The sequence below is a fragment of the Neovison vison genome, chromosome 3, assembly GCF_020171115.1.
Source record: "Neovison vison isolate M4711 chromosome 3, ASM_NN_V1, whole genome shotgun sequence".
Lineage (NCBI taxonomy): Eukaryota > Metazoa > Chordata > Mammalia > Carnivora > Mustelidae > Neogale > Neogale vison.
The window spans coordinates 219,536,453-219,557,788 of NC_058093.1; the positions used below are offsets into that span (position 1 = coordinate 219,536,453).

At 52.1% G+C, this 21,336-nt stretch overlaps 3 protein-coding genes across 4 annotated transcripts in view; 1 reads left to right on the plus strand and 2 right to left on the minus strand.

The window, feature by feature from the left end:
- KREMEN1 (kringle containing transmembrane protein 1) overlaps positions 1 to 1,897 on the minus strand; it is a 66,163-nt gene extending 64,266 nt beyond the window's left edge. For both annotated transcript variants that reach the window (XM_044243996.1, XM_044243995.1), the window contains exon 1: positions 1,795 to 1,897. In XM_044243996.1, coding sequence (XP_044099931.1) covers positions 1,795 to 1,891 — 97 coding nt within the window. In that variant the 5' untranslated portion in view covers positions 1,892 to 1,897. The remainder of the gene's footprint in view (positions 1 to 1,794) is intronic.
- A 303-nt stretch (positions 1,898 to 2,200) lies between these two features.
- On the plus strand, positions 2,201 to 11,650 carry C3H22orf31 (chromosome 3 C22orf31 homolog). Its single transcript, XM_044244413.1, has 4 exons — positions 2,201 to 2,243; positions 3,021 to 3,190; positions 9,860 to 10,309; positions 11,213 to 11,650. Exons 1-4 carry the CDS (start codon positions 2,201 to 2,203, stop codon positions 11,648 to 11,650), a joined length of 1,101 nt encoding a protein of 366 aa, XP_044100348.1.
- A 534-nt stretch (positions 11,651 to 12,184) lies between these two features.
- ZNRF3 (zinc and ring finger 3) overlaps positions 12,185 to 21,336 on the minus strand; it is a 156,531-nt gene continuing 147,379 nt past the window's right edge. Inside the window, exons 7-9 of the mRNA XM_044243998.1 lie at positions 19,634 to 19,736; positions 17,116 to 18,879; positions 12,185 to 15,742 (exon numbers count right to left, since the gene is read on the minus strand). Coding sequence (XP_044099933.1) covers positions 15,702 to 15,742; positions 17,116 to 18,879; positions 19,634 to 19,736 — 1,908 coding nt within the window. The 3' untranslated portion in view covers positions 12,185 to 15,701. The remainder of the gene's footprint in view (positions 15,743 to 17,115; positions 18,880 to 19,633; positions 19,737 to 21,336) is intronic.

Below are 21,336 nucleotides of genomic sequence, written 5' to 3' on the forward strand. Positions count from 1 at the left end.
TTTCCACCCATACCTCTCTCTCCCCATAGAGGACATTAAATCCTGACCACACAGATGGCAAAGTGGAGCTGAGGGGTTACTAGGTTACAGTTATGTTGACATATCCTGGCTCTCAGAAAGTTTCTCCTTCATTCCTCACATACAGCAAATAGCACAAGTGATCAAACTTCTGTAGCAGTTTTTGCAGAAGTCCTCTTGAAAGCTGCCGATCTCTCAGAAACCACTTCCTGAGTCTAAGGTTTACAGGACTTGGAGACCCCCTTCTACTGATTTAAAGCCAAGCTTTGCCTTTTATAGGGCCTAATCAGACTGGAAGCTCATAGCATTCTCAGGGCAAATGAGGTGTCTAGCACTTGGTGAACTGTGAAGCACTATAAAAAGTATTATTAAAATATGTTTATTGACTGCCTTCTATATGTGGGTGTTACCTGCAGTATATCATTTTATCTTTACCAACACCAGGCCAAGGGAGTTCTCATTATCCCTCCTTTACAGATGAGGAAACTGAGGCTTAGCTGAGTCATGGCCCAAAAATCACATAGTAAGTGACAACACCCAGTCCTATCTTTTTCACTCATCCAAGCTGGTAAGTAAACAAAGCAACAAAGTTTTCTTTCGGCAACAAAAATCCTCTTTCCAACATCACAGTCTGCGACTTTGGGTGGAGAACCTTCAGCCGGTTTTCCTACTCCGGCAAACCGGTAATGAACCCTTCCCATCCCTTTCACGAACGCCCAATTCTCAACACCCAAACAACCTGCAGAGAAATGTAACTGGGCCAGACAACGCCCTCGTGCCTGCTCTTCAACTTGGAAAAAAGTTCTGCTGCAAAGGAGGGTGTGTATGGAAGCTAAGCAAAGTCCCAGCTTCCATCCTAGTCCTGGGCTCCACCTCGGGAAGACCTGGCCTTGGCCTTGACCTGGGGAGTGGGTGACCCTGTTTAAAGGGTGGGATTACCTGGGAAACAGGGCTCTGCATTCCGCCTTCGGGATAAGCACCCTAAGATCTGTAGGGGAGGTTTTAAACCATCACCCCTTCCTTCCTCTCTCCAAGCTAGGCCCGCACCTGAGCTTTGGGAGATTCAAAACGGCCCGGGAGGTAAAGACAAGGAGTCCGGGCTTGGTACGGCGGGTAGTCCCGCGACCTGGACCTGCCTCGTGCAGGGCGGGCTAGTCAACTCCACTCATCACGGGGCAGAAATTGCAAGCAGGCGCAGCCGGGAACCCGGCAGAGAGGCTGGGCGCCCGCTGCGCTCGCCTCCGCACCCGCTCCTGAGCCCGGGGGCGCGGGGGCGTCGCCGCCCGGCTTGCGAAAGGGATCCGGGCCCGGGAGAGTCGCTGAGGGGTTTGGGGAGGGGGGGTAGCGTCTCGAGACGGGGTGCGTTGCTGAGAGACAGGACAGGATCCCAGGAGGTGCTGGGGCAGAGGGGGCATCCCGGCTCAGGGAGAGTCGCTGAGGAACTTGAGCAGGGGGTCCGGGGTCTTGGGTCCTGAGGTGGAGGAGACGTCCTAGCCCAGGAGACATCGGGGAGAAACTTGGCTAAGGGATCCCTGGAGTAGGTCCTGAGGCAAAGAGGGCGCCCGGGGGGCGTCACTGGGGGCTGGGAGTGGGGGGGGGGGAAGTCCCAGGTTCTGAGGAGGGGGACTGCCTCGGCCGGGGGGTGTCGCTGAGGGACTGGGAGAAGGAGTCCCGGGAAATAGGAGCTAGGGGGTTGGGCCCCCCACAGGCGGGCCGGCCCGCGCTGCCCCTCGGGCGAGCTCGGCGCAGGGCGGGCGCGGGGGCTCGCTCACTCACCGGGTCCCGGGCCGAGGCCGGGGCTGGGCGCGGGCCGGGCTGCCAGGGTGAGCGCGGCGGCGGAGAGCAGGGCGAGGCGGGCGGCGGGCGGCGCCATGGGCCGTCAGTGCGGGGCCCCGGGGCGCGGCCCGGGGGAGAGGGGGCAGCGCGGGGAGCCGGGGGCGGCCATGGGAGCGGGACGCGGGGCTCGGGCGTGGCCCCGCCCCGGCCGCCCGGCCGCCCCGCCCCGGCCCGCCCTCCTTAGCTTTGCCACCGCCCCGGCAGTGCGGGGCCCGCCCAACTCCGCCCGCTAGCCCCGAGGGGCGGAGCCGACTGCTCAAGCCCTCCCCTCCCGGTGCGCGCGCCGCGCCTGCCACTCACGCTCCAGACTCCGCCCACATCCCCTTCCTCACCTGGGCCCGCCCCCATGGGGCTCGACATTGGTCCGAACGACGGGGCGGGGCCAGCAGGTGATGGGTGGGGTCCGGCGCTCCGCCTCCGAGTTCTCCCGCGGATCTTTGGCTGCGTAGGAGCCGGACGGGCGCCCCAATGACTCTTGCTCCACCTTCACTCAGGTCGTGACCCACAAGGCGGGCTCAGCCACAGCGGTAATAAACAAAACAACAGTTTGCAAACTGTTTTTCCCTGCTTTGATCAACGTAGCAGTTTAAAAAAAAGGGCGCTCTGGAATCAGAATGTCTGGGTTCAGTCACCTGTAAGACCTTGAGCAGGTCTAAGAAAAAATAGCTCTCTTACCTCAGTTTCTTCATCTGTTAAATGGGAGCGTTAATAGCATACTCCCAAAACTATTGTACTAAATGAGGCAATGCATGAAAACTTCTACACGGGCACAGTAGGAGCTTAGCAAATGTTGAGTCCTTCCACCATCCCAGTTCTGACACCCACAAAGGCCGCATACTGAACCCTGGTTCCGAATCCTGTCGCACATCCTTTGTCAACTGGGGCAAGTTTCCTGCTCTGTCGGAGCCTCAGTCATCTGCAAAATGGGAATTAATACAAGGCCGTCACGATTAGATGAGATAGAAGAACGTAAAGCGCCCAACACAGAGCCCGAGGTGGCCCGGGCGGGCCCCCGCGTGGCAGGTCTTTTGCCCCCGCCCCCAAGGTCTTCCCTGGCTGCACTCTGGGTCTGTCTCGGGCCTCCCACCTCCCCCGCACTCCCCCAGGCAGAGGAGATTTTCCTTCTGCTCCCGCCTAAAGCGCCGCGGTGACGCCCCTCGGGGCAGGTCTGGGCGGCGCGCCGGCCGCTTTCAAGTCCCTGGTCCCGGGCTTGCAAGTACTGGCCTGTGCCCGGCGTGGCGGCGGGAGCTTCTACCCTCGTGTGCAGACTCGCTGCGCCCAGAGCGGGGCTGGGGCGGTCCCCCCTCCCCCCGGCAGGCTCCGGGGCCCGCCTTCGGTAAGCCAGCCCTTGCGCCCCCTTGCCCACTACCAAGGTCTGCCTCTGCACAACCTGCTCCCCAGGGCTGGGTCCCAAAGGTGCAGATACCTCCCACGAGGCCTCCCAATGTTGGTCCCTCTCCACCCACACGACCCAGAGCCGCGGCAAGAAGAGTCTTGTTCTCTCATTGTTTTCAGCCTTTCCCGAGTTCAGGGATCCTCTGGGCTCCTTATTGGTTCAAGAGGACACCCCTCACCCAGTGCCCACCCCCCCATCCTCCACATCTCACCCGGTGTCTCCAACTTATCCTCTCTCCACCATCCAGGACCCCTCCCATCTCCAAAACCAGCTTCTTCCAGTAGGACCCATGAACTCCTCACCTGTAATATGGGTCCTTGAACATGGAGGCAGCAGGAGCACCTTGAAGGAGAATGAAATGAGCACAGCAGGTGAAACCATCAGCCCAAAGCAGACACTCAATAAAGGGGAAACTTCCTCCATTCAACAAATATTCAGTGAGGAATATACCCAGAGCACCAACAAGACAAGCTGGTCCTTTCCTCCTGGAAATAATGTGAATTTCAGAGAGCATAAAGTTCTACAGAGACAAGAAATGGTGTTCGCAGAGAATGGTCTGTGAACTGTTTTAAAATAGAGTGCAGGGAAACATTTTTGCAAAGCAGGACACAGCTCTCTACAATTTACAAGGTCATTTGGCATCTCATCCTGGTTTCTGAGGAGGAGATAGGAAGGCGCAGACAAGAGGTTCAAAACAGGGTTTATGTGGCCAAGTCTGGGAATTTGGGCCTCATGATAGTAGCCTCAGCCTGTTGGGCTCGGCTGCAGGAAATCATTCCTGCTGAGTGGGTCCCAGCCCCTCTCTTGGGTTGGTTCTCTCCACCTTGTGTACAACCAGTTCGCAGGGCCCGGTGAGAAGCGAAGCTGTGGGGCCCCTTGGTCAAAATTATTAAGAATTTCAAGGTGGCTATGAGAGAGCATTAAACCACGTGCGGGGCACTTCTAAGTTTGGGGACACTACACAGGTGACGCACCCCATGAAGCTGGCTTGTACAACAGAACTCAGAGTGTGCAAGCCCCCGCCCTCACTGGCTGCTATGAGAAACATCCCTCTAGAGCCTTCCCTAGGCCTCCCTCCCCTCTCTTCTAGCTTAAAGCCTAGCACAGGTGATGGAAACAGTGCACAGAGGCTAAAAATACAGCCCAGCGGGTCTAGGTCAGGGCACTTAACAGCTCAAGGTCTTTTGCTCAGTTACGTGGTCCCGGCCCCTGGCAAGAAGAAGCCTAAGATACTCATTTCAATGCTTCACATGCCTCAGTCGCTTAGCGGATTTATTTCATGGAAAGAGTGAGGACATTGACTGCAGTCCCTGGGCCTCCAGGAAAATGTTGGTGTCTGTCTGTTTGCCTGCTTGTGCTCTGCAGTCGAGCCCTTCAATTCGTCTGAGGACAGCAGGAATTGCCAAGAAGCTGGGAGAGCTCAGCGGATGGAGTTGAGGGGCTCCTGGAATCTTTGAAACTCCAGTTGGAATACTTTGTGTTCAGAAGGCACCATGTTGTGGAGAGAGTCCTAGATAAGGAGCCCGATTCTAATAACAATGAGAGCAAACATTTACAAGGACTTTCCTAAACTCTAGGCAGGGTAGGGTGTTGTCATCACACTTCACATGATGTTTCCAGTGGCGCTGTGAGAGAGGCACCCTCACTACCCACCTCAGACAGAGAGGTTGAATGGCTTGCCCAAATGTGGCCCAGTGGTGGAGCTGGGCTTTGAACCCAGGCAGTTGGACTCAGGACTAGATTCCTACCTTAGGTGGAATTCCGCCTACCTAGGTGGAATTACACCTTAGGTGGAAAACACCTACCTGAGGTAGGTGAATTGCCTGCCTGTCCTTCTGGGGTTCTGGCAACAAATACTTACCGAGTGGTCCAGGGGCACAATTAGGGTGAGGCAAGTGAAACATTCATGTCAAGCATACGACTTTAGACCCAAAAAACTCGGTAACCAAGATAAATAAATTTTATTTATTTATTTATTAAAATTATTTATTTATTTGACAGACAGAGATCACAAGCAGGCAGAGAAGCAGGCAGAGAGAGAGGGGAAGCAGGCGATGGATCATGACCTGAAGGCAGAGGCTTAATCCACTGAGCCATCCAGGCACCCCCAAAAATAAATATTATTTAAATAAGTTGTAAAAATATATTAAACATATTTCATGAACATTACTTCAATGCAATAGCTTCTTTTTTTTTCTTTTTTGGCAGGGAGCAAGGCGAGAGAGAGAGAGAACACAAGCAGGGGGAGGGGCAAAGGGAGAGGGGGAAGCAGGCTTCCCGCTGAGCACGGAGCTGGATTCGGGGCTCAATCCCAGCACCCTGGGATCATGACCGGAGTGGAAGGCACAGGCTTAAATGACGGAGCCATCCAGATGCCCCTCAGTGTAATAGCTTTAAGAAGATAAAGGCATGTCCCCCAAAATTCACACTGCACGAAGTATCAAAATTTTAAATAAAAAGAGGATCTCCAAAAAAAAAAAAAAAAAAAAAAGGAAAAAAGAAAAGAGGATCTCCAGCCTCCAGTTCAGCTCAACAGTGTACTGTTACCAATCCTGTTCGGATTTCTGAGTCCAAAAGCTACTGACGGGAGACTCAGGAGAAGTAGTGGTTTGGCTTGTTCTGATGGGGACAAGGGGAACGAAGCAATCTGGCTTTGAACATAATGTATTAGAGGTGTCTGTGGGGCATCCAGGTGGCCCCATCTGAGAACTGAGTCTGGGGTGGGGAAGGGATGCCGGTGTGGGCAGGACACCCTTATTTTGCATACTTGGCCCGTGATAGGTCCGCGTCCAGCACATGTGGTTTAAATCACTGGTCCTCTGAGTTTGCATCATGGTTCAGGAATCTTCTCAAATTCTCTCATCCAAAGTTTTTCTCTTCTTTCCTAAACCTTCTACATCATGAACCTCAGATATGTTCCTATCTGGGTGTGGCAGTTTGCTGCTTGGGTGTTAAAATGAAAACATCTTCCGAGGAAATTAAAAACAACTATATGCCACTAGATTTGGAGGCGGGGCATGAAGGGGGAAGAATGATTATGAATTGGCTCAATTTCCTTTTTATCAACGGACCTTCCAGAAAGAGGATAGGAGCAAAGAGGAATCAAAGAGAAGAAAGGTAGTTGTCAAGGAAAGAAAGAAAGAAGAAAGATTATAGGAGCTAAAAATATGGTGAGGAGAGCTTGGCCAAGCATCAAAGAAGGGCAGATGTGGTGGTTTAGATATGTCAGGAAGTACAGCTCCAAAGGATCGTTGGAAAATAAAGGCTATTTAGACTGAGCTCAGCAGAATAAAAAGGCTCATTGGAGAATCCAACGGTGGAATAGGCCTTTCCACTACACAGAAGCTCTACGGCGTCAACCCCAGGTGCTCTGGACCAGGTGTTCACAGCAACGGTGGGAACTCTTGCCATAGTTTCAGGACCCTGGACCAAGTAGAGTCTTTCCATCTTGACTTTATAATTCTGAACAATCTCTGTCCAAGACCAGTCACTTTCCTTAGTCTACCCTCAGATACTCTCTTTCCTTGCCATCTCAGAAAGCGCGAGATATTCCGGGCAACTCCCATGACCACAGGAAAATTTGGCTCTTGTAAATAGAGCAGTTCTGTGAGATCGAGGAAACTGACAAATGTTTAGGGGAGGTGGATCCTGGGAAAAGAAATGTCATGCTCCCCGAATCAGACCGGCATCATTCCCTGCTTCAAGAGTCTCCTTGCTTGGCCTCATGAAAGACCCGAGACAAAGCTCATACCAAATGTTGAGTTACATCACTCAGACTGTGGGCAATAAGGGTTCAAGAAAGGGTCAGATGATTGAGTGGGCCACAATAACAATCATATTAATAAGAACATTATTTATTGAGTACTTCCTCTGTGCCGGGAGCCATACCAAGTGCCTCCCATGCTCTGTCCTATTTTGTCCTCACAGATCCTGGGGAAGGCTCTGTTACTATCCCCATTTCACAGATGAGGAAAGTAAAGTTCAGATACGTGAATTCACTTGCCCATTGAGAGATGGATCTGGGATGTCACCTCGGGCTGATCAACTTGTGCACCCCGAGAAGGTCTCATGTCAAGGATAGGACTAGAAATGGACCCATGGATGGTATGGGGATGGGCTGACCCAATAACAGGCAAAGCATCAGATAGCTCTGAGTAGCTCTCAACCTTGGTTGAGACCGGCCTTTGTTGGTTTACTGGCTTTGGGATCTGGGGCATGGTTCTTGAGCAGCTTGTGCCTCAGTTTCTTCATCTGTAAAGCAGGGTTTGGCAAGAGTGCCCAAACTCATGACTGTTGGTGGTATTTCATGAGATGATGCTTGGGAAGTGCCTGGGACAGTGCCTGGCCTATGGCAAACATCCGATAAATACAGATTTTACCAATGTAGGAGGAATAATAGCACAAGCCATGTTATCCTTGGGTTAGTTCCAAGGAGCATGAGGGTTACCTACTGGGCGTGAGTTACCCTGCAGGGAGAGGAGGCAGATTTTGATTGAAGTTAGAGGGTGAACTGTAGCCAGAAGAGGGAGAGGCAGCACGTTCCTCTGAGTCTGAGCGGGGTCACCTGGCCAGGCATTGAGTAAAGGCCTAGGAAAGTAAATACAACAGATGAGTATCTGGAAAGAGGAGGTGTGAAAGGGGAAGGCCAACCTTGAGAAGGGGAAGGAGAGAAGAGAAACCAAAGAGCTACTCCCAGAATTCCTTTCTTGCCTGACAGTTCCCTTCTGTCCCTGCTCCTGCAGAGCCAAGGCAGACAGTGGCCCGAGAGCCTGGTGCCACCTCTCCGGGATTCACCAGCTTTGAAAGGAGGCTTGCCTGCCCCGTCTCCAGACATTAACAAAGTCTTCCCAGAGACAAACCCTTTTCCAACACCCTGCTCTAAAATCGACCCACCTCTCAGGAGGTGAGGCCCAGGCTCCCTACTGAATGGGCCCCATTGTCCTCCCGAGCGTCTGTGGGTCCAGATGCCTTTGGCCTGGAGGTGGTTCCACCGTGGCCTGCCGTGCGGTCGGCCTGCAGACTTTGATTCACTCCTGGGACAACACTCAGAAAAAAATCAAACAGGCAACACATACGATTCCAGGAGCTCGTGCCAGACTCATACTCTGTTTTTCCATCCCTTCCCTCTCCTCCCCCTCAGGAGGGAGCCTTCTTTGGCATTTTGTGTCTAAAAACTCAAAACCACCAACAGGACCAAAGCCCCTGATAAGGAGCGAGGCATTGCCCAAGAGTTACCAGCAAGAAGTGTCTTTGTTCCTGTTTCAAGTCCTTGACACTGCTAACAGCTCTAATTACTGAATTTGCCATGGGATGTAAAATAAAACCACATTCCAGAAACCATGTAGTTCTCCTGGGGAGAGACATGGAGAGAGAGGTGCCCAGGGCGGCAGGAACGTGTTCTTTCATTTCTGGTCCTTAACCTTGGCAGCTCTTCTGAGAATGTAACAGTACCTTCTTTATGTGCACGGAGAAGGCCACTTTTGCACATGTAAGGATCTATCTCACTACCTGTATCCACAAATACAGTCTTGGTCTTTGACTCCCCCTGAGTGCAAAGCAATGCTTCTTAAGAATGTTAGGACCTTCCTAATTCACCCAAGCCCTTCTGGGGGGGAATGAGCACTTCACCAGCTCCTGAGGCTGCAAGCACCACAAAATAGAATTTCTTCCAGCCTAATTTAACTATAAAATCTGATGATGTAACACCCACCCACCCCCACATCACAAACCAAAGTGACATCACAAATACTAGAGACCATGGTTCAAAACTGCCTCCCTGTGAGCCAAAAATCTAAACAAACTGCAATTTGCTTATACATGACTGAGGCAGAGAAAGACAGGTGACTAGAAATATTAAAAAAAAAAAAAAAAAGCAAAACAACAGCAACAACCAAAAAAAAGCAAAAGAGAAAAAGGGAAAAGAAAATACATATTTCTTCCCCCTACTAAGCTAGCTAAAATAAAATTTAAGGCAACCGAAATATGGTAAGGTAATTTTATTTTTTTAATAGATGACATTTCTTAGAAGGCCAGGTCTCTTTAAGGGTGTGATTCTAATTCTGTCCAAATTGTTCTCTTGTTCTCAGCTGCTCCCAGGAAACGGAGGTCCGTATCACTTAGTTGGACTTTTGCCTTTAAGGATCCCAGTATTTCCCCGTGGAGCAGCCTTTCTTGGCTCATGTGGTCTGGTTAGAAGTGTGTTCAGGGCTTGGCAGAACTTTTACGTGGTGTCATTTCTGTCTTGCAGCCTGGTCGAGGGGTGGCTGCAGATCCTATAGGAATCTCAAGTGATCCCATCCCCATTCCTTTCCTGCTACCATTTCCTAAGCCTTGTAGCAGACAGGAATTGTCTTTGATTCCTTGTAAATGCTCCCCAAACCTCTGCTTCCAGCTCAAGCATTGCCATGTTCTTTGAGAGCCTGAATATCATCCTGACCTGGTTTCCCTACTTGGTACAAAAGGCTCTGGTGAGCAGGATATCCGATGGTTAGATTTCTGAGAGCTGTGTAGAAGGAACCATGTGTAAAATGCAGTTCATATTAGGCCTGCTAGTCTGTGCTTGAGAACTGGTCCTTTTTCTTATTCCTTTCTCTCCCCTTACGATTCTAGCATCCCATCTATGTGAGACGAGATCCCAGGATCCCTGCCTATGGGCTCCGTCAGTCTATCCTACTGAACACCAGGCTTCAGGACTGCTATGTGGACTCACCGACCCTCACCAACATCTGGACGGCCAGAATGTGTGCAAAGCAGAACATCAATACCCCAGCAGCTGGGACCACCTCCTCTTGGGAAGTTGTAAATACTCCCTTGGTGGCCAGTTCCTTCTCCCTGATTAAGTTGGTGCTCAGGCGACAACTGAAGGATAAATGTTGCCCAGGACCAAGCAGGTTTGGAGAAGCAAAGCCTTCAAGGAGATTAAAGTCCAAGGACAATTCAGCAGAAAGAGCCATGCCGCGGGGCAGAATAAGACATTCCATCAGTTCCAAGGGCAGGCGGCCAGTAGGGCAGCGTCCTGGCTCCCCAAGGCTCAGGAAGCCAGCAGGAGGCATCAACAAGGTACCTGTTAGGATGGCTGGGGGTGGACAGAAACTGATGGCTTGAGAACAGGGAAATGCAAGGGAGGGATTGCTTAATGCTTATGTGATTTATCCTGGGGGAAGGAAATCCTAAAGTTAAAGTCAGGATTGTGGAGGTGGGGCTGGGGGCAGCTGCACGAGACAGTGGAGAGAGTACCAGATCTGGGCTTCTGCCTTTTACACTCTGCCTAGTTCTACAGGAGGATAGCATAGCTTTCGTAAACACTTGACATGAAGGGAAAATGAGGGAGGGAAAGGCCTGGAGATGGGTGGTGCCCTTAGGTACACACACCCAAACACTGGAGGTGAGCAATACATCTTGCCATGAACTTCCACCTGAGGAACCTGGTGTCCAGAGAGGCTCATCACTCCATGACCTGTCAGAGCTCAGAGGGCACCTCAGAGCAAGGCCGTCCCGCCTCAAATCCCAGCTCTAACTATAATTGAGGACAACTGTGGGTTTAGCCTCTTTGGTCTCTGTCACCTACAAATGTGGAAAACATCCCCCCCTCTGTAGGGTTTCATGAGGATTGAGCTAATATAATAATGCACAAAGTTTTTGAACAGAGCCTGGCACAGAGTAAATGCCTAATATCCTGCGTGGCATTCAGCAAAGGACACTGTGGTTAGGAACCTTCTCACCGTGCCAGCTTCGGCCAACCAATTTCAGTTTCCTTGCCTTTAGAATGGTCTCCTGCTGACCTTATGGGGTTTATGGGCAATGCATGCAGTGGCGTACATGAAGGGATTCGGGAAACCAGAACACGCTAGACAAATGTTGGTGGTGACTGGAACCAAGACTCGGGGACACAAATCCCAGATAATTATTCTGAGCTCCCTTCTCAAGTTTTAGCTTTGACTTCTCTGCTTTCTTCCTGGCTAGAGTAAAGAAAGTTCAAAGGAGAAAAAAGTAACCGCCCGCCAAGATCTTGAGAGCAGATATGCTGAACATGTGGCTGTCACCCAAGCACAGCCCGGGGACACTGGGACAGCCGCCTGGAAGGGCCAGGCATTGCTTCCCGAAACCAGAGAGAGAGAGCAGTTGTCGGAGGACAAGCTAACCATCCATGGCCTCCCCGCAGAGGGTTACAGGGCTCTGTACCACTCGGTGGTTGAGCCGATGCTGTGGAATCCTTCCGGGACCCCCAAGAGGTACAGCTTGGAGCTGGGCAAGGCCATCAAACAAAAGCTCTGGGAGGCTCTGTACAGCCAGGCTGCCACTCCTCTAGGGGCTCAGGGCTCGATGCCTGGCCGGAAGCAGCTGGGGGTCCATGAGGAGCCTGTGCCCAAGAAGTGGCCCAAATTCAAGAGAGAGAAATAGGAACAGGAGCTCACGGGCTTAGGATATTGCTATTCTCTGCTAGATGTCTGAAAAATAAACACCACTTTGCACCTTCCACATAATCTCAGAGTGCTTTACAAATTAGTAACTCCTGCCCTGGGAGGTAAGACAAATGGGTAGGAGATTAATTTCATACTGATGGCCCTTCTCCACTCTCATAACTAGGTCACGTTGAGGGCTCAGTGCTTGGGGGTCTCTTGGCCTTCCGAGGTAGGAAAAGGCCAGGCAGATAAAGTCAACAGCCCACGTTCCTTATTTTTAAAAGTGGACTATCTTTCCCTCACTGCTTCCACATAGGGCTTAGCAAAACAACCACCACCACCCCAAGGACATTACCCCACATGCTCTCTGTCAGCGGCTCTCTCATGAAACCATCCTGGGCCCCAACAACATGAACTCTATGTTACCAAGAGAAGAGATCCTACGGACGCATACATGAACAAGGAGAAGTTAAAGGTGCTCTCTCCTAGGTGGGATCTATAGACCTTTACCAAACAGAGCAATGACAACATGTAACACATACTTGATAAAATTGTATTTTTTTTTACAGTCATTTGTACAATTTGTTACAAAACCATAGAAGACTACAACTTGTTTGAAATCATTTTTGGTCGGCAAATATGCAAAATCTGTGTGCAATTATCATGTATTTACAGGGCCTCATGTTAGTCATTTTCAATGATTATTCCAACAATGTCACACTCTCAACATAAGACATGGCTTAAGATAAATATATTAGTAAATAAATATTCTGAGAACATATTTCCATAAATGAAATGTGCTGCTATACATATACAGAATATACATAAGTTGTTTTCTAGCCTTTAAAACATTAAAAAAAAATGGTAATATTGGAGAAGGAGCCCTTAGACCATTTTATTACAAAATCTTTACAGCAAAGTCTTTACAAAATATTTTTTAAGTGCTATGGGAGCAATTAAAAAAAAAACATTTCAAAATAGTGTCTTGTTAGACCAACACAATAGAGTTTATATAAAGAATAGAAAAAGGCAGGTCTGTTTAAAAAATAATACTCTGATTAGTAATTATTTTTTAGACCTCATTTTTTATTAAAAGCATTAGTCCTGCATGAGCTTTGAGTAGAAACTAGCAGCACATAAGGGAGGGTCTGAGTGGTGGGACAGCAGATCGGGCTTTATAAAAATGGCTTGGGTTCAAGAGAGGCGGGAGATTGAGAGAGAGCCGGCGTAAAGAGGTACCTTGTTGATCAGAACTCCCAAACCCCTGTTTTTTTAACTGGTTCCAGTACTCTTTAGTTTACATGGCTGTCCTATACCCAGGGCTGGGCCATGGGACCAGGCCTAACAGTCACACTCTGGCTTGGGGTGTGGGGTGGGGGTGGAGGGCGACAATTCTTCATGGAAAATGTGATGCTCCCAGTTTCCAAGACTATATGACCCCAACACACCCCTGAGAGGCCATTACTGGAGTCTTGCAACTTCAAAGAAGACATTTCTTTCAATTTGAACAGTGAGGCAGGAATATAGCTGGTCACTATACTCCGGTGACCTCTCTGTCTGGTGGGCCAATACAAACTCGAAACAATGGCTGATATTTCAAGTTTTAACATTTTCATTTTTCTGCTTCTACTGCCCTGCAAACTACAGAAAAATGTGTTCCTTTTTGCCATCCGTTACTATTGCTCTTTCCAACGAAAATTGGACACATTTATTTTAATAAGCCCCGTGGAAGCCACATTACCTACTCCTCTATTTATTGCTTAAGGCTGTTGAGGAGTAGTTTCCCAGACCAGGCTCAAGAAAGCCACTTTGGGGGTATGGTTTCAGACAAAGGAGAGCATATGCACTCAAAGGCATTAAAAACAAAACAAACAAAACAAAACCTCGAACAACAACAAAAATCTCAACAATGAGAAGCTGCTTTTTTTTTTTTTGCAGTTCCTGTTAGAAGCCATCCCCCCAACCCCCTTCCCTAAAACCACGGAATGCAAGCAGAGCCGTTGTCTGTCCTCAGCAGCTGCTACTCCTGGCCCGAGAAATCAAGGCGGGCCGGATCACATGTCAACAGTTTAGGCCCTTCTCACACCCTCGCCAACAGGTGTGCTGGGCATAGACCCGGGGGTGGGGGGCGGGAAGCAGCCCCCAGGGGACTGTACCTCAGAGGCCAGAGGACAAAGCTCACCGTACTGAGCTCCTAAATGGCAACTGGTTCAATCGTTTGAGGCTGGAATTTCTTTCTGTCAAAGCCTGGCTAGAAGGAGGTAAATTTCCTCATCACGGGCTGGATTAAAAAAGAAAACAAAAAAAGGGCAAAAAAGATTGGGATACAGTGAGATTCTCAGTCAAAAGTATTCTTGTCTGGACCCTGGCCTGACTGGAGAAGGGGTCATCACTGTCGTCGATAGGCAACCCTGGGCGCTCTCTTACTTCCCCACTATACTTAGTGGATGGGGTTGGGGGGGGGGGGCGCGAGGCCACGAGGTTCCTGTTCTGCAGATGAGCATATCAGATGACGATAACTGAATAAAAATGAATGAAAGTGGCCAGAGGAGTTAGTGAACACAGGGGCTAATGTGATTGGTTTCTTCTAAAAAAGTCTTGGAAGAACAAGAAGTACATTGGACAAAAAAGATGACAGTCCCTGATCTGAAATAGCTTTAAATAGATTCTCCCTTTTACAATGGAAACACTTTTTTTTTTTTTTTTTTAATGGTTTGGGTTTTAAAACTCTCCCTCTCTCTTGAAAACAAGAACAGCAAACGTTTGGAAAATATACAAAAACCTACCCTTTGGGGCTAAACTATCTGATAGTCTCTTTCTCTGTCTCCTGGAGAATCAATACATAATAGTGCATTAGGTAGAAAAGATAGTAGACATTTGCAGGCGAGATGAGCCATTTCGGCCATGAGGCAGAGGGCTGAATAACCCCAAAGCAGTGCTTCCAGAGGGAAATGGGATGGGAAACGTATCATTCAAACAGAGCTTGGTGCTGACTCTGCGGGGTCCCCAGGAAGGCAGCCCAAGGACACTGGCTGCGCCCACACAGACGCCTGGGTGCAAGCATGCTCTAGCGCCCTCTGTCCCTCTTCTGGGTTACTGAGAGCACTTTCCACCCCCTAGACACTAAGATCGCAAAACTACATTCCTTCCGGGTGTCTGTCCCCACACACCCCTTCAAACCATTTCTGCAGCCAGGGGTAGGAAGCCCGAGTTCAGGATTGTGAACTCTTGTCCTCTGACCTAAGACAATGACCCAAAGGGACAGACCGAAGAACACTGGGCTGAACTGTCCCTGTCACCCTGGGGCTGGCCTAGTGATGGCTTGTACCAGCTCCTGAGAGCTGCAGACCTTCCGCCCTATCCCTAGCTGTTCCCGTCAGCTGCCTACAGGTGTGGGCTGGAGAGAGCATGGCTTCGGAGAAGACCCGAAACTTTGTACGTTGGGATTTGCCACAAGAAAGAAAGAGGCAGCATTGCATTGTTCCTCAGAGTTTGTACCCATATCAACTAACTTTACTTCAAGTTTCTGGTTCATTTTCTAAGGCAGGTGTAGCCCTGAGCTTTTCAAAGGCCTGAGCTCCCTCCAGGGAGACAACAGTATCTACACATGATATGGTTCAATTAATGCAGCAGTGATTTCTTTTTTTTTTTTTTTTCAGCAAAAGTTGGCGATTAGGGTTCTTTAAAATATATATTTAAATAACTTTTTACATTTACATATAATATCTTAAAAAACAAAGCAGAGAACTCAATCCCACACACCTTGGGACCCCAAGCACACACACTTTACAAAACAGAATATACCATGTTATCAAAAGAGGCAAAAGACTCAGAGAATTTTGTCTGTTGGTTTGTTAATGGGGGGTGGGAGGCAGTTTGCCACAGGTGGCTCACATTTTGGGTTGAGAAGGAGGGCTCTCTTTATTACCACTTTTGTGTGTTTGTCAAAGCTAAAAAAAAAAAATCTTTTTTTTTTTTTTTTCCTGAAGGAAGTCAGAGCTTGGAGTCTCCATATAGTCCCCATTTCCGTGTAAGAGTTCCTTCTGAGCTCAGGCTCCTGTGCCACTGTCTGCTGGGCAAGATCTCTGTCCTAGAGAGAGAGACACACACATACAAATAAATCATCAAGGGGACAGAACTGGCACTGGAGACCCTGGGCACAACACACAGGGGTCCAGGTGGGGAACTTGGGTGCCCATCCCTGGTGTCACAGGCTCTTAGGGAGCGATAGCTCAGAACACCAGACAGACCGTGTATATGGCAAAGGCAGGAAGGCATGGGTGCCTCCCAGACAGCCAGTCTCCCTCATCTGGATGGGCAGAGACTTCTGGAAGCCCTTAGGTAGCATGAACTTACAACATACTGAAGATGCACCATCAGGCACTGCCGCAGGCACTGGGAAGAAGAGAAGACCCCTTCCCAGAGCCCACAGACCTCAGAACAAAGTAACCTCAGACTGCGATAGCCTGGGAAGTGAACAAGGCCTGTGACAGTGACCCTGCAGGGTGGAGGGCACGATTTCAGCCAAGATCTGGAGAAGCAGCTGAGAAGTCTGAAGCTGGGATGAACTTGGCTTGTTGAGGAAGCAGGTCAGAGGCCATAGAAAGTTCAAGGGGCAAGGAGGTTGAGTGAAGCAGGTGGTGGCCTGAGGGGCAGATCCTACAGAATGTGGTGAGTTCACCTTTTTAAAATTTAGAGGTAGTGGCAAGTCACTGAAGGGTTTTCCAGTGTAAAGACACATTTCAAAAAAGACCCCCATGGCTCCCATGCTGAACAGAAGGCCAAGAGCAGTGAGAGACCAGTTAGGCCACTGCTTTGGCCGCAGAGAGAGGAGACGGGCCTACTGAGGAGACGGCAGGCGGGGACACAGAAGAGAGACATTAGGGATGTGCTTTGGAAGGGGAATGTGTCGTGGTGCTACTCCAAGGTGTTGGACTGTTTATGACGGACACAAAATGTTTGGAAACTTTATAGCAACTTGATGAGGTCTGCTGAATGGAATGAAAATCCCGGAGTTGGATTCTGCACGTCCTTTGCTAAACTTCACTTCTCTGGGGATTTGATTTTCTGAACGGCGTGGGGGGTGGTGGTGAAAAACCAACCCACAGGGTCCCCACAGCAGGCTGAGAAGCCCAGGACACTGGAGTATGGAGGGCAGGGGGTGCTCTGGGAGAGTGTGGGTTTGGGCCCCAAGCATCTGGGTGGGGAGCCTGGAGGAAGGGGGGGGGCACGAAGAGGGAGGAGTTTGAGAGGGCGGCAGTGGACAAGACTGGGCGGGATGCTTTTGAGGACCAGGGGAACAGGAGGCCTAATGGGTCTGGAACGCAGAGGAGGGCCGGGGTGGGGACGAACTACTTTGGAAGTCATCAGGTACAGACGGCCTCTGAGGTCAAGGGCACAGAGAAGTCACTTAGAAAACAAGCAGCGGAAAGAGGAGGACCTCCGGTCCCCTCCTACTCTCACCTGCAGCCTCAGGGGCGGTGGTGCTGGACTCCTGAGTGTCCTGGGGGGCACCAGGGAAGGTGGCCCTGGGGGCCTCTGCACACTCCGGAGGACAGCCGGGCGAGAGCGGAGCCCTGGCCTGGTGGCACAGAATCGGCTCGTCTTCCTGGGTGGCTCCTAGGCTGCAGTGGGGTCGCAGGGCATCCGGGCCCAGTGTCCCACCCCAGGGGCCGAAGCCATGGGTTCCTTGGCAGTCTGAGGGCAGGCCTAAGTTAGAGTCCACATCCTCCGGAATGATGGGGATGCGCTGGCTCAGGTCCCAGGCTCCTGGGGGGCAGCTGGGTGGGGGCTCCTGGGCGAGCGTGTACTGCACACTGACCGAGCAGTCCTCCACACAGCAGGTGCGGCCCCCGCCGCTGCCACAGGCCACCTGCTTCTCTTCATAGAAGCAGCAGGGAAGGCCCTCGTATTTCACCCCATCTGTCCTGGGCAAATGGTCCGGGTGAAGGTTGTACAGGCCCTGGGAGCTTCCCGGCTGCACCTCTCTGCCCGTGGGGCCACAGGCCTCACAGAGCGGGGGGCCCAGGAACAGTGTACTGCCCCCGGCCACTCCGCCGCTGGGCTCCAGGGCGGAGGGCTGGGGCTCACAGCAGCAGGCACACGACAGCCCCTCGCGGGCCCCCTTCCAGGTCCTCCTGAGGTCTGGGGCCGCCCCAGGAGAAGCCTCGAGCCCCACTTCTGAGGTAGAGCTAGTGGGCCCCCTGGGCTCCAGGGAGGAGTTGCTGCTGTAGTTCATCTCCAGGCTGCAGGTGGACAGCTGGTCCCCCGAGGGTGAGGAGGGGCCGGGCCAAGGCTCTGCTCGCCCAGCACCTTGACTGTGGGCCGCCGAGAGGTCCTCAGGTGGCGGGGAGCCCTCGAGGCCCAGCACTGGCCCCCGGGCCGAGCCGCCCACAGCCCCCACCTCGCTGGCACGGCAGGGGCTCCGGCTGCGGTAGATGAAGGGGTCGTAGTCACTGCTGAGGGAGCTGCGGAAGGTGGAGCAGCTCCCGTACACACCCTGGTTGCTGACCTCGGTGCAGTCCACCACCGAGTCGCTGGAGGAGCAGTGACACTGGCCGGAGGTGCTGCTGCTGCTGCTGCTGCTGCTGCTGTCGCTGCCCGGGCCGTCAGCCAGGTAGCCGCTGCACACCGAGCGGTGGCCGTGGTAGCAGCTGAAGCTGGACGTGCTGCCGCTCTCCAGGTGCGACGGCGGGGCCATGTGCACCATGGTAGGGAAGAGCAGGCTGCTGCCGCTGCTAGCCGCAAAGGCACGGGCCGGGCCCCGGGGTGCGAGGCCGGCCGGCGCCTGGCCCTCCTGCTCCGGGTAGCTGAGGCCCCGGAAGTAGTAGTGCTGGTACATGGTCTCATACTGAGAGAAGCAAGCTGCCTTGGAGAAGCCGCGGCCGCTGAACTTGGGCCTGCGGAAGGGGTGGGCTGGGGAGTAGGCCCGGTGCTCCAGGCCACAGCGGTGAGGGGCCAGGCTGGGGTCCAGGTGGAGGGGTGGGTAGCCACGGATGTAGGTGGGGGTTTGTGGGGAGTAGAGGCTCTGCTCCCCGTGCCGGTCCATGGTCAGCAGCGTGACGGGGTTCCCGTGGGAGTCCATGCTCGTGCGGGTGGGGTAGGCCGGGATGCCATTGGTCCTGTGCACGCGGCCGGGGTAGTGCACCGGCAGGATCACCCTCTGCTGCCGGCCACGTGCGAGGCTGCTGGTCTCCACGCACACGGCGGTCGGGTTGCCCTTTTGCTCTGAGGAAAGGCAGGGGACAAAAGGTCAGCGGGGCCGGGGACCCTTGTGCCACAGGTTGGAGGAATCAGTGAGGGCGGGGCAGGAGGCAGCGGGCTCAGTCCCACACCCACTTGGCTGGGGTCAGGACTCAGGCCCCTGCCGGCTGTCTCCAGACCTGGCCACACAGGCAGAGGCTGGCCCACCCCCCCATCTGCAGGATGGTCACACCTGGAAGGGCCCATCTCCCACCTGCCCTTGGCTCGGAATGAGGAAGATGCTCATAGAGCATGCAGACAGCCACAAAGACACCAAGACAAAAGGCACTTTCCCTCTCGGGGACAACAGCTATCCTGAGCACAGCCTGCACTCCAGGCCTGGTATGTTGCTATCACAGGGGGGCAGGAGCAATACCACGAACCCGGCCCCTCACGCTCACCTCCTGTGGCATGGAAACAGCATCAGGGTACTGGGCATGGGAGCGCCATCACTACAATTCCTGCTGGAGAGACTATGGGCCTCGGGCCTGCACAGGCCAGTCGCTTTGCTCAAGGTCAGGAAGCTGGCTCATGTGAAAGCCAAAATGTGAACTTGGGGCAATTCTTCAGGTCAGGCTCTCCAGAGGGCTTGGGGCCAGGTGAGCTCCACTACCCTGGGCCCTCCTCCAGCTCTGGAGGGCAATGCTCGCTCACTGTCTATAGCACATGCCAGACTCCTGCTGAGCACTTGGTAGGGAAAGCGACTGTGCCACAAGAGGGGGGAGACGGTGACAATTACCTATGATGTTGTGCCGACAGTGGGGGCAGGTGTGGTGCTGCAGCAGCCACGGGTCCACGCACTTCCTGTGAAAGCGGTGAGTACAGGGGATAACCCGCAGCTCCTGGGAAGGGAGAGAGGACACGCAGCCTGAAGGCAGGGCCCGGGTGGACAGCAGTCCTGCCTTCAGCCCCATGCGTGCTTCCTTTTAAGGAGTCCAGCATGGCCCGAGAAGCCAATACCAAAGGCTTCCTCTTCAGGCCTATCCCGGTCTCTAGCTGCAGGTGGACACCATGCCCCAGAGTCAGCACCCATGTCTGGCTTCTAGGAGGAAGCCCCATCCACAGTCCTCAGCGTTCAGGAAGGGAGCACACCGAAAAGGGGTCCTTTCCTGTTGCCCAAGGAGGGCATTCATATTCATGCCACACACGAGGGGAAGACCAAAGCCAATGGCTTCTGCAGCCCCGGGCCCCCAAGACCTTATGCATCTCTGGGATGGTGGCTCCCTCCGGGCCCTCCAACTGGGGGTCAATAGAAAGGAAGGTGCCCAGGACTTGGAATTGACAGGTGCGGCAGCAAAGGGGCAGAGCTCTCCTTTGCTGGACCCTGAGTACTCACCCAAGAGAACATGGTTTATAACATAGCAGCCTATGTAGAAAGAAGGTGATGGGGTTTTCTAAGGCATAACTAGCTATGGAGTTCCTGAGCCAAAGTACCCCTCACCCAAGTTTGCGAACGTGACTCTGCTTTTTCATGCTCTGACCAGCTCAACAGAATAACACTCAACCTAATACCAAACGTTGTTCCTGACCGTGGGAGAGTTCAAACTGTATTTTCTCATGAAAGCTCCATGATCATCTGAAGCCCGTGTCACTCTTGGGCCCATGTCCCAAGCGTGGGCACAGAGAATGAAATCACTGCCCAAGATCACAAAGCTAGAACCTGCCTGGGCCAGGACTAGAATATGGGAAGTCTGCACCTAAAGGCTATTCAAGACTCTTAATTTCAAGTCCTCTGCAAAAACTCATTTTCACCCCACAGGCTACACGGGAACAGAATACATCGGATGCCTGCAGCTGATTCTGAAGTAGTTTGCTCCCCATTCCCCAAAATGTGTGTGGATGCACGCCTCTGCCTGTGAGGAGATTAAGCAGGCATGGCATGATGCTAGCAAAGGGTGACTGCGGGCAAATGAAACATCATTCACTGTAGGACTCCTGCAGTTTTCTGGAAGGTCTGACATTTTCAGGATAAAAAGCTAGAAGAAGGGGCGCTTGGGTGGCTCAGTCGTTAAGCGTCTGCATTTGGCTCAGGTCATGATCCCAGGATCCTGGGATCAAGCCTCACATTGGGCTCCCTGCTCTGCGGGAAGCTTGCTTCTCCCTCTCCCACTCCCCCTGCTTGTGTTCTCTCTCTCAGTGTCTCTCTCTGTCAAATAGGTAAGTAAAAATCTTAAAAAAAAAAAAAAAGGTGAGAAAAAAAAAGGGGCCATCACATCCCCTTGCCTCCCAAGTAAAATCAGCCAGTGTTCCACGCAGCTTTGCACAGAGAGGTTTGTTTTGAGTCAGTGTCTGCTTTCAGAAGAGTGATTCTAAAATTAAGTCAATAGGTGTCAATGTTCTTAACACCAGACCTTTTCTGGCCTACCATATGTTTCTGATCAACTTCTGAAATGCCATGGGTGGAAGCTGGGCCCTCTGGAGAGAGTGTATCTGAGTTGTGGC